At 47.3% G+C, this 18,602-nt stretch overlaps 1 protein-coding gene across 1 annotated transcript in view; it reads left to right on the top strand.

Annotated features, from left to right (window-relative positions):
* The first annotated feature begins 6,169 nt into the window (after window positions 1-6,169).
* The window catches only part of LOC129697010 (pecanex-like protein 1), a 215,937-nt gene continuing 203,504 nt past the window's right edge, over window positions 6,170-18,602 (top strand). Inside the window, 1 exon segment of the mRNA XM_055635197.1 lies at window positions 6,170-6,465. Within this exon segment, the coding sequence (XP_055491172.1) occupies window positions 6,313-6,465 (153 nt within the window). The 5' untranslated portion in view covers window positions 6,170-6,312.

Here is an 18,602-nt window from a genome sequence, read left to right as displayed (position 1 = left end):
CCACCCTCTGACTAAAGATATTCCTCCTCCTTCCAAACAGAATGTCCTTTAATACTGAGGCTATGACCTCTAGTCCTAGACTCTCCCATGAGTTGAAACATCCTCTCCACATCCACTCTATCCAAGACTTTCACTATTCTGTGCGCCCCCCCCCCCCCCCATCCTTCCTCTCCCCCTCATTCTTCTAAACTCCAGTGAGTACAGGCCCAGTGCTGTCAAACCCTCATCATATGTTAACCTACTCATTCCTGGGATCATTCTTGAACCTCCTCTGGACCCCCCATCCATATTAACGGGACAGAGGTGGAACGTGTTTCCAGCTTCAGGTTTCTGGGGGTCAACATCTCTGATGACCTCTCTTCCACCCACAATACCTCAACACTGGTCAAGAAGGCTAACCTGCGTCTCTTCTTCCTGAGGAGACTAAAGAAGGTCCATCTGTCTCCTCAGATTTTGGTGAACTTCTACCGCTGCACCATCGAGAGCATCCTTACCAACTGTATCACAGTATGGTACAGCAACTACTCTGTCTCCGACCGGAAAGCACTGCAGAAGGTGGTGAAAACTGCCCAACGCATCACCGGTTCCTCACTGAGTCTGTCCAGAGCAAGCGATGTCTGCGAAGGGAGCTCAGCATCGCCAAGGACTGCTCTCACCACAGCCAGACTGTTTACCCTCCTCCCATCCTGGAGGCGCTACAGGTCTCTCCGTTGCCGGACCGGCAGGTTCAGGAACAGCGTCTTCCCTGTGGTTGTTACACAACTTAACTCTGCACCTTGGTGATTGCCAGTCACACACCCCTCCTTTCCCCCCCCCCCCCCCCCCCCCCCCGGACACTCCTTCCCCCAGAAAAATTGCACTACTGCTACTGTATGCACATATATATATATATTTACTGTTCCATTATTCTATGTTCACTCTTCTGGGTGAGATGCTAACTGCATTTCGTTGTCTCTGACCTGTACACTGCACAATGACAATAAAGATTGAATCTGAATCTGAATCCAGAGCCAGCACATCCTCAGATTTGGTGCCTAAAATTGCTCACAATATTCCAAATGCGGCCTGACCAGCACCTTATAGAGCCTCAGCATCACATCCCTATTTTTGTATACAAGCTCTCTTGAAATAAATGCTAGTATTGCGTTTGCTTTCTTTACTACCCATTCGACTTACAATTAACTTTTTGGGAATCCTGCACCAGCCCTCCCAAGTTCCTTTGCACCTCCGATTTCTGGATTCTCTCCCCGTTTAGAAAATAATCAATGCCTTTATTCCTACTAATAAATGCACTATATTTCATCTGCCACTTTTCTGCCCACTCTCCCAATCTGTCCAAGTCCTTCTGCAGAGTCCCTGCTTTCACTACACTACCTGCCCCTCCACCTACTTTCGTATCATCCACAAACATGGCCACAAAGCCTTTAATCCCCTCTTCCAAATCATTAATATACAATGTGAAGAGTAGCAGTCCCAGCGCCAACTCCAATGGTCACTGGCAGCCAACCAGAAAAAGCCCCCTTTATTGCCACTCTTTGCCTTCTGCCTTCCTGCCAACCTGCTATCTACGCTAGAATCTGCCCTTTTATACCATGGGCTCTCGTCTTCCTCAGCAGCCTCCCGTGTGGCACTTTATCAAAGGCTTTCTGAAAATCTAGGTAAACTACATCTGTTGCCTCTCCTTTGCCTGTCCTGCTATTTACCGCATGTCATAGAAACATAGAAAATAGGTGGAGGAGGCCATTCGGCCCTTCGTGCCATCACCGCCATTCATTGTGATCATGGCTGATTTCCCGGCAATGAAGACTCTATTTTTTACCCTAACATAAGGCCTGCAAATTTACCTGCGTCTTGGAGGCTGAAGGTTAGATTGTTAGCCAAGAAAGATAGACTTGGGCCAAATCACTTTTAAAACATGGGGGGGGAGACACAATGAGGCCGACACAGGGGTCGGCAACCTACAGCCCGGATCCGGCCTGTAACCCAAACTCATCCGGCCCGCAGGCGTATTTTTTTTTCAATTACTGGTAGTTTTCGTGACCTGGGAACTGTAGCCAGACCTGGGGCAACTGAGCCGACCTGGGTGTCACAGCCAGACATGGGGCAAGCGAGCCGACCTGGGCGCTACAGCCAGACCTACCAGCTGACCTGGGCACTAAACCAAACCCTTGATCCTGTCCCGCCAGCCTTTTTTCCAAAATTTAGCAACTCAAAATGGGGGTGCGTCTTCATTGCCAGGAAATACAGAATTCCAGCAAATTTGTCAGGCTAGACCTCCCCTTCACAAAGCAATGCTGACATCGTGAACTTCTAGGTACTCCGTAACCTCATCCCTTATGATGGACTCTAATTCTTCCATTCCATGACTTGGTTCCATTTCATGATGAGTTCCAAGGTGGTTGAGGAGGCCAAAGTGCAATTTGCAGAGGTGAATATCTTGGTTGATGGTGCATTTCTCACTGGGCATCTGCGTGTTCCAGTTAAAGGGATTCAAGAATCTATGAATCTCATCCTCAGTCATAGACACATGCGGCAGAGAATCAACCCTTTCAAGTCCACATTGACAATCAAACACCCTTTACATTAACCCTATTTTTTTTTTAAAGATTCTCCCCACATTCTCATCAATTACATCCAAGATTTAACCACTCACTTACTCACTAGGGGCTATTGATAGTAGCCAATTAACAGACTGACCCACGCATCTCCAGTACGTGGAAAGAAACCCATGGACCCAGTGAAAATGCACATGGTCACATGGAGAGGGTGTGAACTCCATACAGATAGCATCTGAGGTCAGGATTGAACCTGTCGCCAGCAAAATTAGGTAGCGGCTCTACTGTGTTGCTCCATCCCAACTGTTCCATCTCCATTTTGTGCAGCCTGGACAACAGATTTCCATATGTTTGTATTGCATTTTTTCAATGAAGGTTTGATACCATCCCAAAATTGTTTCCTTTCTTCAGCCAGTTGTAGATGCTGGAATCTCCCACTTGGCCCATGCTTGTCTAGATATACCTTACATGTTGTGAGAGAAGCTGCCTTCATCACCACCTCAAACTGTTTTCCAGATTCCAAACACACTTGGTGAAAAATTCTAATCTCGGACCTCTTACCCCTCACTTGAAATCTGTACCCTTCCAGTTTTACACATCTCTGTAATGGAGGAAAAGTTTCTTACCATCTATGCCCCTCCTTATTTAGTATATCAACAACAGGTCTCCTCAGCCTCATCTGCTCCAAGTAAAACAAAACCAGCCAATCCTTATTCTATCCTTGTTCCGTTAGGTGGGAGGGAGATCTTTTACGCATGTTGTCTCTGTGTCCTGTTGTTCTGTTCGTTCTCCTCCCCCCCAGATATAACAGTGGTAAAGTGCCCCTGGTCCTTTCCTTTCACCTTACCAGCCTCCGTATGATCCCATTACTAGTCACTTCTTCCTATCCCCATCCCTTTCCACTTTTCAGACTTTCCTCCACAATTCCTTGGTTCACTCATCCCTTCCCACCCAAACCACCCTTCCCAATGTAATTTTCCCAGCAACCACAATAGAAAGCATATGAAGGCCCATGAAGGCCGACTGGGCGGCGCGACTCACGTCGCAGCCGCCTCTGCAGTCTGTCTGTTTTTTTGGGGTTTTTTTGTCCCGTTTTAAAGTAGTTTTTATTTTTTTGATGGGATGTGTGTGTGTGTGTGTGTGTGTGTGTTGGGGGGCGGGGGGTGGGAAACATTTAAAATTTTCCCCCTGCACGGAGAACCCGACCTTTCCCTGTCGGGTCTCCCTTGTCGTTGGGCCTAGCACCGTGGAGCGGCCTCCAGCAGGAACGTCCTGGGGCTCCAGTCACGGAGCTGCGGAGCTACTCACCATCACGGAGCTGGCCGAGTCCGGAGCGAGAGGAGCGGTGGTGGCGCGCTGCTGCGACCCGACCCCGGGGATTCGGAGGCTCCAACCGCAGGTCTGGTAGACAGTAACACCGGGAGCCCGCGGGTCCCTGCTGGGAGACCGCTTTTCGGGGCTTCCGCAACGGCGACTTCTCCCGCCCGAGAAGCGGGGTCGAGGATGACCTGGAGCGGGGCCTGACATCATCGCCCGCCGTGGCTTCAACGGCTGCGGGACTTTGCCAGTGCCCGCCCGGGGCTCCAACAAGAAGACCCGGAGCGCGGCCTTGCAGCACCCGGCGCAGCGTTAATGGCGCGGGACAATTGTTGTCGTTCGCCGGGGGCTCTGACTTGGGCTCTGACTTTGACTCTGACATCGGGGGGAGAGGGAAGTGCAGGGGAGAGATAAGTTTTTTTGCCTTCCATCACAGCGAGGAGGAGATGCGCTGTGATGGATGTCTGTGTAAATTGCGTTGTGTCTTGGGTCTTTTTTTTCTTGTATGTATGACTGCAGAAACAACATTTCACTTGAGCCTCTTTGAGGTTCAAGTGACAAATAAATTGTATTGTATTGTTGTATGATGAGCGTTTGACAGCACTGGGCCTCTATTCGCTGGAGTTTAGAAGTTTGAGGGGGGCCTCATTGAAATTCACAGAATAACGAAAGGCATATGTGGATGTGGAAAGGATGTTTCCACTGGTGGGAAAGTCTCGGACCAGAGGTCATAGCCTCAGAATTAAAGGATGCTCTTTAAGTGAGGAGGTGACGAGGAACTTCTTTAGTCAGAGGGCAGTTCATCTGTGGAACTCATTGCCATTAAGGGTCGTGGAGGCCAAGTCAGTGGATATTTTTTAAGGCAGTGATAGACAAATTATTGATTAGAACGGTTGTCAAGGGTTATGGGGAGAAGGTAGGAAAATGGGATTAGGTGGCAGAAATCAGCCAGGTACAACTTGTGAGATGTAACACCTGTCCTATACCTCCTCCTCCTTCACCTATATCCAGGGATTGCAGCAGTCCTTCCAGGCACCTGCTCTAACCTCATCTACTGCATTCAGTGCTCCCGATGTGGCCTCCTTTACATCGGCAAGACCAAACCTGGACTCGGCGACTGTTTCGCTGAAAACTTGCATTCGATCTACCGAGGCCTGCTGGGTCACCAGTTGCTAATCATTTTAACTCCCCATGCCATTTGACTGACTTTTCTCTCCAAGGCCTCTTCCATTGTCTTGGTGGGGCCAGGTCACATGCATGTTATAGGAACAGCACCTCATATTCCACTTGGTTAGCTAACAACCCAAACTTGGGAGTGCGGGCTGTTGTGTAGATCACGGGGACGAGGAGGTTGCGGGTTAATCTGGGGATTGGGGGGCATCCCGGGACTGACCGGAGAGAGGGTGATTTGTGTCCTGAGCGGGGATGTGCGGTACCGGGGGGATGATGGCGTACCAGGGTAGTGGGCGGGGATGTGCGGGGGGGTACCAGGGTAGTGGGGGTGGGGATGGGGTACCAGGGTTGGGGCGGGGATGTGCCGGGGGGGGATGGGGGGGGGGGCGGGGATGTGCCGGGGGATGGGGATGTGCCGGGGGGGGGGGGGGGGGGTGGGGATGGGGGGGGGGGGGGGGGGGGGGGGGGGGGGATGGGGGATGGGGGGGGGGGGGGGGATGGGGATGTGCCGGGCTGGTATCTTTGGGGCCGGGGATGGGATGGGGATGGGGGGGCCAGAGTTTGGGGCGGGGATGTGGGGGGGTGGGGGGGGCCGGGATGGGGATGTGCCGGGGGGGGGGGGATGGGGAACCAGGGTTGGGGCCGGGGATGGGGGATGGGGCCGAGCTGGCATCTTTGGGGCCGGGGATGGGGATGGGGATGGGGTACCAGGGTTGGGGCCGGGGGGGGGGGGGGGGGTTGGGTGCCGGGCTGGGGATCTGCCGGGATGGGGGCCGGGGGGTTGGGGCCGGGGGGGATGGGGGGTTGGGGCCGGACCGGGCATCTTTGGGGCCGGGGATGTGCCGGGGGGGGGGGGGGGGATGGGGATGGGGGGTTGGGGCCGGACCGGCATCTTTGGGGCCGGGGATAGGGTACCAGGGTTGGGGCCGGGCTGGCATCTTTGGGGCCGGGGGGGTGGGGGGGGATGGGGGGTTGGGGCCGGGGGGGGGGGGGGGGGGGGGGGTTTGGGGGGGGGGGGGGGGGTGGGGCCGGGCCGGCATCTTTGGGGCCGGGGATGGGGGGGTGCCGGGCTGGCATCTGGGGCCGGGGACCCTGACCTGACGTGACCCCGCCTCGCTGCAGCCTAGCGGATGCCGGGAAGGGGATGCCGGCGGGCCGGCAACATCAACATGGCGGCGGGGATGCGGCCTCTGTGCAGCCAATACACTAGAGGATCTTTGCTGTAGAGGGCGCAGGGAGCCGGCGGTTCAGGAAGCCGGGGTCCGCCATGGGCTGGCAGCTCGTCTCCCTCCTCCGGCGGGGGATATGGGCCGCCATGACGGGCGGCTGTTACCTGGAGCCCAAGCAGAGCGGCTTCTCCAACACCTTCCACTTGTACCTGTGGATCGCGCTGCTGGGGGCGCCATTCGTCCTGCACCTGGTGAGTGAATGAGGGGAGGGGACCGGGTCTGGGGGTCGGTAACACGGGGGCTTGACCTGAGGCGTGGGCGGGTCTGAGGGCAACACCTGCAGGGGGAGGGAGGAGGGATCTGCGGGCAACATGGGGGCGTGATGCCTGGGCGGGGCCTGAGGACAACATGGGGACCAAAGATCCTATAGCATCTTTGATGGGGACCAAGGTCTGAGGGTGTGGGAGGAGAGAGGAGACTCAGGGGCACTAATAGCGAACACTGGGGGAGGGGGTCACCTAGGGGAAAGCACCGGGGACAGCTGCAGGGCCACAGATACCGTCACGCAGGGATGGGGGACTGTGACTATCCTGGCAGGACCTGAGGGCAGGTGTAGGGGTAGGTGAGCTTTCCTGGTGCAGGTGCAAGGACAGCTGCAGAGGTGTGGTTTATGTTGGGCCAACACATCTGGCTATCTGATGCACAAGCCACAGAAGGTTTAAAAGCATGGTCAAAGAGTATATCTGGCCTGGAGACTGCGATAGAGGAAGAACTTAGCTGGGCTGAATCAAGGGACAGAGTGATGTGTGATGAGGTGGAATGACAATGGAACTGGAAACTGCTGGTCCAGTAAGGTAGTGGAAAAAGACAAATTTGTATTTATTTTCAGCCCTAATGGACAGACCTCAGGTTATTTCAAAATACACATATCAATGAAGTTCGTTTACATTTTAGAAGTAACCTCTGACACAGCGATCATCCACAAAGAGCAATGCATTTGAGGGGCTAATGGCTTCTTAGTAGCAGTTCTAAAAATATGGTGAGTGGAAAAGAATGAGAGAAGGTATACTAAGATTAAAGCAGAAGTTGGTAGAGGGTTGGAGGGGAGGAGGTACAAAGTGAGAGGAAAATGTGGTGGGCTTATTGTGATTGTGTTGCAGGATGTAGATGTGTTATCCCTGTTAGTTTGGCTGAGAATCAGCCCACATGAGTCAAGGGATGAGGCAGCTCACGGTGGACCACAGGTTTACACTTGCATGATATGATCTGTGTGCATTGGTAAAGCTGAATAGGGTTTGTCTCTGTAGCTAATAACTACTTTGGTTCCGTCTTCACTAAGGAAGACATAAATAATCTGCCGGAAATAGCAGGGGACCGCGGGTCAAAGGAGTTGGAGGAATTGAGTGAAATCCAGGTTAGCCGGGAAGTGGTGTTGGGTAAATTGAATGGATTAAAGGCCGATACATCCCCAGGGCCAGTTAGGCTGCATCCCAGAGTACTTAAGGAAGTAGCTTCAGAAATAGTGGATGCATTAGTAATAATCTTTCAAAACTCTTTAGATTCTGGAGTAGTTCCTGAGGATTGGCGGGTAGCAAACGTAAACCCCACTTTTTAAGAAGGGAGGGAGAGAGAAAACGGGGAATTACAGACCAGTTAGTCTAACATCGGTAGTGGGGAAACAGCTAGAGTCAGTTATTAAAGATGGGATAGCAGCACATTTGGAAAGTGGTGAAATCATTGGACAAAGTCAGCATGGATTTACAAAAGGTAAATCCTGTCTGACGAATCTTATAGAATTTTTCGAGGATGTAACTAGTAGCGTGGATAGGGGAGAACCAGTGGATGTAGTGTATCTGGACTTCCAGAAGGCTTTCGACAAGGTCCCACATAAGAGATTAGTATACAAATTTAAAGCACACGGCATTGGGGGTTCAGTATTGATGTGGATAGAGAACTGGCTGGCAAACAGGAAGCAAAGAGTAGGAGTAAACGGGTCCTTTTCACAATGGCAATCAGGCAGTGACTAGTGGGGTACTGCAAGGCTCAGTGCTGGGACCCCAGCTATTTACAATATATATTAATGATCTGGATGAGGGAATTGAAGGCAATATCTCCAAGTTTGCGGATGACAATAAGCTGGGGGCAGTGTTAGCTGTGAGGAGGATGCTAGGAGACTGCAAGGTGACTTGGATAAGCTGGGTGAGTGGGCAAATGTTTGGCAGATGCAGTGAAATGTGGATAAATGTGAGGTTATCCATTTTGGTGGCAAAAACAGGAAAGCAGACTATTATTTAAATGGTGGCCAACTAGGAAAAGGGGAGATGCTGCGAGACCTGGGTGTCATGGTACACCAGTCATTGAAAGTAGGCATGCAGGTGCAGCAGGCAGTGAAGAAAGCGAATGGTATGTTAGCTTTCATAGCAAAAGGATTTAAGTATAGGAGCAGGGAGGTTCTACTGCAGTTTTACAGGGTCTTGGTGAGACCACACCTGGAGTATTGCGTACAGTTTTGGTCTCCAAATCTGAGGAAGGACATTATTGCCATAGAGGGAGTGCAGAGAAGGTTCACCAGACTGATTCCTGGGATGTCAGGACTGTTTTATGAAGAAAGACTGGATAGACTTGGTTTATACTCTCTAGAATTTAGGAGATTTAGGAGGGGATCTTATAAAAACTTACAAAATTTTTAAGGGGTTGGACAGGCTAGATGCAGGAAGATTGCTCCCGATGTTGGGGAAGTCCAGGACAAGGGGTCACAGCTTAAGGATAAGGGGGAAATCCTTTAAAACCGAGATGAGAAGAACTTTTTTCACACAGAGAGTGGTGAATCTCTGGAACTCTCTGCCACAGAGGATACTCAAGGCCAGTTCATTGGCTATATTTAAGAGGGAGTTAGATGTGGCCCTTGTGGCTAAGGGGATCAGAGGATATGGAGAGAAGGCAGGTACGGGATACTGAGTTGGATGATCAGCCATGATCATATTGAATGGCGGTGCAGGCTTGAAGGGCCGAATGACCTACTCCTGCACCTAATTTCTATGTTTCTAATGTGTCTGTAGCTAATTTCAAGAAAGGCAGTTGTATTTTACAGGCCTGACTGGCTGAATATTGAGTCTTTGGCTAATGTCACAAACGTTTTTAATGGGTGCTGGTGTGTGTCCATCTTTTCAAGCAATACCCCCAGTTGCATGGTCTTCTTTATGAGAATAGTGGACTTGGTTACAGAGAATTATGTGACTCCGAATTATTCATTAGAGCGATGCAAGCTGAACGAGGGCCTTGGGCTCACTCAATCTGCTGATCACCCAATTTTACACTAAACCTACATTAACCTATTTTATTCTCCCCACATTCCTATCAACAACTCATCCCACCTCTTTTAATTCCAACCTCAGATGACAACACTTACCTACAGATGGGGGGAAATTTACACTGGCCAATTAACTGACCAACCTCATGCTATTTGGTATGTGGTAGTAACTGGAGCACCCGGAGGAACCCCATGTGGTCACAGGGAAAACATGTAAAGTCCAACTAGAGATCATTATGAACCTGGGTTCCTGGAGCTGTGAGGTAGCAGTTCTACCAGCTGCACCACTGTACTGCTCTATTGACTCAAGAAGCGCAAAGTGAATGTGAGGGCAAGTGGGGTCTGGCGGTGGGGTGATGAGTGACCAGAGCTGCAGAAGCATGTCCTTGTTTCTTCTTGAGTGTCTGGTCAGTGTGTGCGTGTGCAATGGAGCCCGGTTGCTCATTGTCGTGGACATTTTTCAACATTTCAAGTTTTCAAGGTCAGTTTATTGTCACATGCACCAATTAAGGTACAGTTGCATTTAAATTGCCATACAGCCATGCTAAAAAAAAGACACACAACTACATAAAAGATAAAATAAACATCCACCACAGCAGATTCCCCACGTTCCTCACTGTGATGGAAAGCAATAATGTCTCATCTTCGTCCTCGTTATTCTCCTGCCGTCGGGGCAGTCAAACCATCCGCAGTCGGTCTCCAGCAAAGGCTGCCAACTCCTCTTAGCCATTGAACCAAAACCTTTCATAGAAACATAGAAATTAGGTGCAGGAGTAGGCCATTCGGCCCTTCAAGCCTGCACCGCCATTCAATATGATCATGGCTGATCATCCAACTCAGTATCCCGTACCTGCCTTCTCTCCATACCCTCTGATCCCCTTAGCCACAAGGGCCACATCTAACTCCCTCTTAAATATAGCCAATGAACTGGTCTCGACTACCCTCTGTGGCAGAGAGTTCCAGAGATTCACCACTCTCTGTGTGAAAAAAGTTCTTCTCATCTCAGTTTTAAAGGATTTCCCCCTTATCCTTAAGCCGTGACCCCTTGTCCTGGACTTCCCCAACATTGGGATCAATCTTCCTGCATCTAGCCTGTCCAACCCCTTAAGAATTTTGTAAGTTTCTATAAGATCCTCTCTCAATCTCCTAAATTCTAGAGAGTATAAACCAAGTCTGTCCAGTCTTTCTTCATAAGACAGTCCTGACATCCCAGGAATCAGTCTGGTGAACCTTCTCTGCACTCCCTCTATGGCAATAATGTCCTTCCTCAGATTTGGCCTGTGGTAACTGCTGAGTGACAACAACCATGTTTTGGAGGAACTCACCAAAGGGCATCTTCCACCACAGAACACCAGAGTGAAATAAGCTCAATGCATTAACTGGGAAGAAGGGGCTGATGCAGAGAATTGAGAAGGCCATGGGGCTTCTAAGAGTCAGGAATAGTCTGATTATGCTGGAGCAGACATCTGCCAGACTACTTTTACCAGAGCGAGCTGCTGGTGTGGATATAGAAACATAGAAATTAGGTGCAGGAGTAAGCCATTCGGCCCTTCGAGCCTGCACCGCCATTCAATATGATCATGGCTGATATGATTAAGGTTAGTTGTGACAATACTATTCAATGTCACCCCAGGCAAAAGTTTCATTCAAGTAACTGATTTTTCAGCCACAGCTCTTCCTTCACAGTTTGTTGTGGGATATCATTGTGCTCGAACAAACTGGAGGGGTTATGCACATGTGTAGGAAGGACATGTGTAGGAAGGAACTGCAAATGCTGGTTTAAACCAAAGATAGACACAAAAGCGGGATAGGCAGCATCTCTGGAGAGAAGGAGTGCATGACGTTTCGGGTCGAGACCCTTCTTCGGACTTCCCCGACACTGGAAGGAAGCAATAACGCCAGAGAGAGAAAATAGAGCACGAGAAAGGGAAAGCAAAATGTGAGATTAAACAAGAAGGATACATAAAATCAGAGAGCTTTTATAGGTATGTAAACACAAAAAGACAAAGGTGGGCAAATGTGAGAATCTTAAAGGTAGGGTCAGGAGAATTTATAATGGGGATTAAGAACGTTAATATCTGTATTCATGAAAGAATACACAAATGCTTCCCATAAATGCTGAAGAACCAAAGGGTCTTTTGCAAATAATGAACTAAAGAAATTAGCATAAATTAAACAAATGACAGTATAGAAACCGATGATCATAATAGAGTTCATAAGATCATAAGTGATAGGTATAAATTAGGCCTTGCGATCCAAAGTCTACTCCACCATTCAATCCTGGCTGATCTATCTCCCTCCTAACCCCATTCTCCTGCCTTCTCCCCATAACCTCTGACACCCATACTAATCAAGAATATCTATCTCTGCCTTAAATATATCCACTGACTTTGCCTTCACAGCCTTCTGTGACAAACAAATCCAGAGATTCACCAACCTCTGACTAAAGAAATTCCTTCTTGTCTCCTTCCTAAAAGAACGTCCTTTAATTCTGAGGCTATGACCTCTGGTCCTGGACTCTCCCACTAGTGGAAACATCCTCTCCACATCCAGTGTCCGGTTTTGAGGATACTGCGAGGGTTGCTGCTTGGGGCCTCAAATATACAGTCTATATTAGCTGTGACTTCGTTGGTAGACCTGCTGCCTCACAGCGCCAGACATGCGGGTTCGATCCTGACCGTGGGTCCTTTGTGGAGTTTTTACGTTCTCACTGTGACTGCATTGGTAGGATCACATGTGCTTAGTTTTGGATCCATACCGAAAAAAAGATATTTTGATATAGAGAGTGTTCAGCCGGGGAGTTTCACCAGACTCAGAGGGCCCAATATAGAAGATGTAGGGATGTTGTTTCCCCTGGCTGAGGAGTCTAGAACTAGGGATCACTGCACCAGAATAAAAGCGTAGGCTATTTGACAGAAATGAAAAGGAATATCTTCACTCACAGGGTGGTGAATCTTTGAATCCAATCCAGAGGACTGAGAAGGCTCAGTCATTGGTTGTATTCAGAGCAAATATTGATAGATTTCTGGATCTAGATTTAAGGAATCATGATCTTCTAGGGATAGGACAGAGAAATGGTCTTTGAGGGAGGAAATCAACCACAATCTTGTTGAATGGTGGAGTGAACTCAAATGGTCTCCTCCTGCTTTTGTCTCTAAGAGGAAATTTATGCCTTTGTTTCCATCACTGGAGAAGGTCAGTTCTCAGGTCAGATCGCCCAGACTGTGGAGACTTTCTTTGAAACAGGAGAGTCTAAAGGAAAATTTAAATCAAGGTGTTGGCTCTAGAAAGGCCTAGATAATGGGAATAGTTAAAACCTAGTTCCTGCGTGCAGTGGCATAGCTGGTAGAACTGCTGCCTTACTGCGCCAGACAACCCGGATTTGATCCTAACCTCGGAGCTATGTGTGGTGCTTGCACGTTGGCCTTGTGATCGTGTGGGTGGATGAGCAAGTGTAATAACATCTAAAGAGTGTGAACATGTGAATGATGGTTGGCGTAGATCAGGTTGAAAGGCCAGTTTGTATGCTGTATCTCTAAGAAATAAAGAGACCAATATATAAGTTGTGTGGATATAGTGTATCAGGTAGAGGGATTGCAGGAGGGTTGATGGAATAAGAAATCTACAGTATCTGTATTAACAGGTGTCTGGAACCTCAGAAGCCGTTCAGGCCAGTGGACCGTTACTATCTATTTTTTAAAGTGCAGATAGATGTACTTGATGTAATATTATCTATAATAATCAAAGTAACACTTTATCGGCATGCAACAACATTGGGTTGAATGGCTACTGTTAATTATTTTGTTGTGAATTAATAGATGGCTATAAATCATTAGTTACAGAAATATTGATATGTTATAATGATAATCCTGATGATGTGCAATCCCGAGATAAACGTGTTTCTTTTCCTGAGCATTGCCTCATTTCACTGAATACAAAATAATCCACAATTATATTCTGAATTCCCAATTAGCTTCTAACACTAATTCGTCCACATACAAATGATTGAGATTGTATTTTCTCTTTAAAATATATAATTTCTTTCTTTCATGATCACCTTGTACTTTCATGATGCATCTTGTACTAGAACATAGAACATAGTGGAGTCTATTCAAAGATGTAACCTAATTTTAAGATGATAATCCTTCAGAACCTGTTATCGATCTTTCGTGAATGTAATTATTTTTGTAAGACTGTCTGACAGCTGGTGACTTGAGTTCACCCATTTCATTTTAATCATTTATATTGTTTAAGGCATTCAATTCACTTCAACCTAGTGAGATTGATCAGTAGTCCTGCTTCACTCATGTTTTTTTATTATATTGTAGTGAATGATTACCAAAATAACCTTCAAAGTGTGTACTATATCCAGTATTCCCATGGTACCTAAGATATTTGCCAATTAGAATTCCGTATCCTCTGCAATTGTGAGAGCTGTGTTATTGTGGCCAAAACATCATTATCAACACTTTACATTTCCTTAGCCTTTCTAGGTACACGAGAATGTTTCCCATTCTTGCTCCGAAGAAAAACTGTGAAATCAGTTACATTAGAATGCAGCCAGGAAAATACCGAAGATAACTGGATCCATTTTCGTTGTCATCATGAATGGAAACTAAAATATGCATTTTACGATATTTTATTTGCACTTTAAACATTCTCTACCATGGGATCCAAAAGCAGAATATAGCAGATGTTGGAAAATTGAGATAAAATAGAAAATACTCCAAATACTTTGTGTTAATTATCATTCAGGGGCGGCGGCACCGTGACGTAGCGGTAGAGTTGCTGCCTTACAGTACCAGAGACCCAGGTTGGATCCTGACTTTGAATGCTGTCGGTATGGAGTTTGTAAGTTCTCCCTGTGACCGCATGGGTTTTTTTCCAGGTGCTCCGGTTTCCTTCCACACTCCAAAGACATACAGGTTTGTAAGTTAATTGCCTTCGATAAAATTGTAAGTTGTCCCTAACATGCAGCATTCTGTTAGTGTACAGGGGTGATTGCTAGTCGGTGCGGACTCAGTGGGCAGAAGGGCCTGTTTCCAGGCTGTATCTCTAAAGTAAAGTAAAGTCTAAATGTCAGGAAGTATTTAGGGAAACAGAGTTAGCATTTTGAAACAACATTTCATCAGAGCTGGATAAAGTTACAAATAAAACAAAATGCAGAAAGAGGGGGAGGTGAGGAGAGATTCAGGAGAGAGTTGGTGTAACTTTATCAGTCCCAATACTTTTGCAGATTTTTAATATGCTCTGATTTACCTCTCTTGTACATCATTAAGTGTGTTTGCAGCAAACAGAATATCGTGGACATCTGCTTCCAGTTCCCATTGTGATCTATGCTTTATTGTTTGATCTAGACAAGCATCTACTTCCACTTTTGTGTTGGTCAGTAGTACGACTGACATGACAAAGGCGCTTTGTCTATTTCTGAGGTCACTAATTTTAATTTATTTTAGCGATACAGCATGGAAACAGGCCCACTAGGTCTATGTCGACAATTCACACTTGTTCTATGTTATTTCGCTTTCTTATCCGCTCCCTACTCATTATGGGAAATTTTACAAAGGCCAATTAACCTACAAACCTGCAGGTCTATGGAATGTGGGAATCCGGAGCCCCCGGATAAAAACCCACATGGTCACAGGAGGAACGTGCATACTCAAATTTTACTAACAGACAGCGCCCAAGGTTAGGATCAAACCCAGGTCTCTGGTGCTGTGATTCATCAGTTATACCAGCTGTGCCACTGTGAGATTCACTAATGAGATTCATTTCTAATAATATCACTGCTTTCACTTCACATTCACACCACCCTGGCCACACACTCACTTCACCCCTGCCATCGGGAAGAAGGTACAGGAGCCCGAAAACTGAAACGTCCAGGTTCAGGAACAGCTTCTTCCCGAAGAAGGGTCTCGACCCGAAACATCACCCATTCCTTCTCTCCAGAGATGCTGCCTATCCCGCTGAGTTACTCCAGCATTTTGTGTCAACCTTCGACTTAAACCAGCATCTGCAGTTCTTTCTTAACCATTAGGCTATTAAACACTCAACCTTAAATAAGCTCTGAACTACACAGACTATTATTGTTATTATCACCCTATTATTGTCTGTTTTTTGTGTACTTATGCGTATATATGATATGTGTATATGTGAGTATGTGTATATATACTGAACTTGTTCACACTGAACTTATTTTCTTGTTTGTTATATTGTTTACAGTGTACTATGTTTACATATTCTGTTGTGCTGCTGCAAGTAAGAATTTAATTGTTCTTTCTGGGACATATGACAATAAAACACTCTTGACTCTACCCTTTCTCCCAGTTAATGGTTCTCACATCTTGCCCATCACCATGAACATTGAATTTTATGCCCAAAGTTAAACTTTCTTGCATACCCCAGAACGATAGAATCTTTTCACTCAGCAGCCCTGTAGGAACACACTTCTGAGTCACATACCCTCTCAGCGCAATTATGATATCTGATACGTATTTCAAAACTTGCATCGTCACTGTACAGCCTTGAAAAATGTCCTTATGTTTCTCAGGAGTCTTACCAGAAAAATAATGATTATCTGTTGCATTATTTATATCTACAAAAATTGCAGAGTTTAGAATTTCATAATTTTTTGTGAGAAATGAACCTAAACAATTTGATGGTTTTGTTTAAGAAGTATTGTTTAACTTCATGTCTGCTTACAGCATGAGAGCATTTCCATATGATCCTTCTTAATAGTTTATTCAGTCTTCTGAATTGAACTCTGTTTCAGGTGGTCTTAGACAATGTCTCGGTGTTCTCTGAATGTTACTTATTATTTCAACATGCTCTGAAATGTTCTGTAAAGAAGGCATTAATTTTAAAGCAAAAGCCTAAGTGATCTCAACTTGAATGGTAGATAATTTGGGATTTTATCTATGATAACCATCCCACCATTTGCTGATGTAGAAATACTAAACCTTGTTGGCAGATCAATAAAATGTAAAATGTTTATGTCCCCAAAAAATGGAGACTGCGTAAAATACCCTGTCAATCATGCGCCAAAGGAACATGTGATCTTCCATACAAGTAGTAAACTTAACAGTTCTCATTGAAAACTCTTGCATCAGTGTTTATTGTCGTATGTAGGAAGGAACTATAGACGTGTGTAGGAAGGAACAAAAAGCTGGAGTAACTCAGCGGCTTAGACAGCATCTCGTAGGCTGTGGGCCGAGGTGCTTTTTTGTTTAAGTTCGCGACCCAAATCACGGAACTGCCTGAATTTTTAACATATTGTGTAAAATATTATATAAATCATACCTGAAACTCGTCAAGACCAAAACCTGCTCATATATTTAAAATATGAGAACAAGCTCCAATTTTCTGAGTAGTAATTGTCCAATCAAAGCAAGCTTGACATTGAGGTCGGACGCCAATTGACCAATCACGTGCTTTGTTTCATGGTCGCTAGGCAATGACCACTCTGGGATCATGGCTACCTCCTAATTATATCAAAACAATAGCAAGGTTTCCAAGGAATAAAGGTAATGCTAACCTTGCTGATAATTTTGTTCTACAATTGATTTATCTTTATAAAGTTATGATGTGAATTGTTAAATAAAAATGATAAATAACAAATGTAGAGCAAGGATTAGGGTTAGGGTCGGTTGGTCAGTCAGTAGGCCGGTGGATGCTGTGAAGGATCAGTCGGGCTGTCGATAGGCCGGTGGATGCCATGATGGAATGGTCAGGCTGTCAGTAGGCCGGTGGATGCTGTGAAGGATTTGTGGGGCAGCCAGTGGGTGCTGCGGGCGGTCGGCCGGGCCGCAGGTGGCTGCTACGAGTGGTCGGTCGGGCTGTCAGTAGGCCAGTGGATGCCGTGAAGGATCAGTCGGGCTGTCGATAGGCCGGTGGATGCCATGATGGAAAGGTCGGGCTGTCGGTAGGCCGGTGTTGCAGCGAGCGAACGAGCGGGCGGATTGACAGAGCCGGCACTATGGGGGTGCAGAAGACGGCCCGGGTGGCGTGCAATGCAGCGCTGCTCCCCCCCATCATCCAGAAAGGCGTGCTGGCCGAGGTGAACATGCTGCGGGGCCACACTTACGGAGCCCACAGCCAGTCCCAAAGTGGCTCCAGTTCCAGCCGTGGGCAGCTCTGGAAGTGCGGTGAATTAGGATTAGGCATTCTCCTGTCAGTGGAAGATGCCTTAGTCTTCCCCTAGCCTGGCACTGCCCCAGTCACACTATGGCCATGACCCCCACTCTGCACACTGGCAGTCAGTGGAGTTCAGTAGACGGGGGAACCCACAGGAACTACCCTCACCATTAATTAGGCGGGTTCAGGAGCCGGACCTCTGCAGCAGTCTCATTCAAAATACACACAATTATATTCATTATATTATTTTTATATAATACTAGACTAAGTGGGACCCGTTGGGTCCCAGCATCGCACGGGAGGGCTGATCCCCCAACACAATATTCCACCTCTCCACCAATTCCAATATTAGTGGCCAGTGGGAGGGGGGGGCTTTCTGGAGCGCTAGTATGGGTGTTGTGGGCTGAAGGGACTGGTTTCCAGAGGGCTAGTATGGACATTGTGGGCCAAATGAATTATTGGGATGGCGGCTCAGTCACTAAAGCCTGTTGTGCTGGCAGCTCACTCACTCACTCACGGCTGGTGGGCTGGCAGTTGACCCACGGCTATTCCTTGAAATTCCATTTCAAGCAGGGTGTGAGGCCACTAAATTCAAGTGCAGTTTCTTACCACTTCAAGCAGGATGCAAGGCCACCAAATTCAAGTGCAGTTCATACCATTTCAAGCAGGGTGCAAGGCCACTAAAGTCAGCGAGTCGTGACCTCTCCCTCTTCTATCTTGCAGAGACTGAGCCACACCCACACTTCTGGGTTTTATACTCCCTCCCCATCTCCCACCAGATGGGGTGTGGCCTTCATGGCCTGATTGACAGGAGAGAGAATCTCAACATTTTTTAAACACTAATAACTCTTTTATTTTTCATCGATGAGAAAAATCATCAGCACCTGATGAGCAGAGGGGACACTGAGTAAGATGGCCGAAAATCACAGCCGTACGTGGTACCGT

The sequence above is a fragment of the Leucoraja erinacea genome, chromosome 5, assembly GCF_028641065.1.
Source record: "Leucoraja erinacea ecotype New England chromosome 5, Leri_hhj_1, whole genome shotgun sequence".
Taxonomy (NCBI): Eukaryota; Metazoa; Chordata; class Chondrichthyes; order Rajiformes; family Rajidae; genus Leucoraja; species Leucoraja erinaceus.
This window is presented reverse-complemented; position numbering and strand designations above follow the sequence as displayed.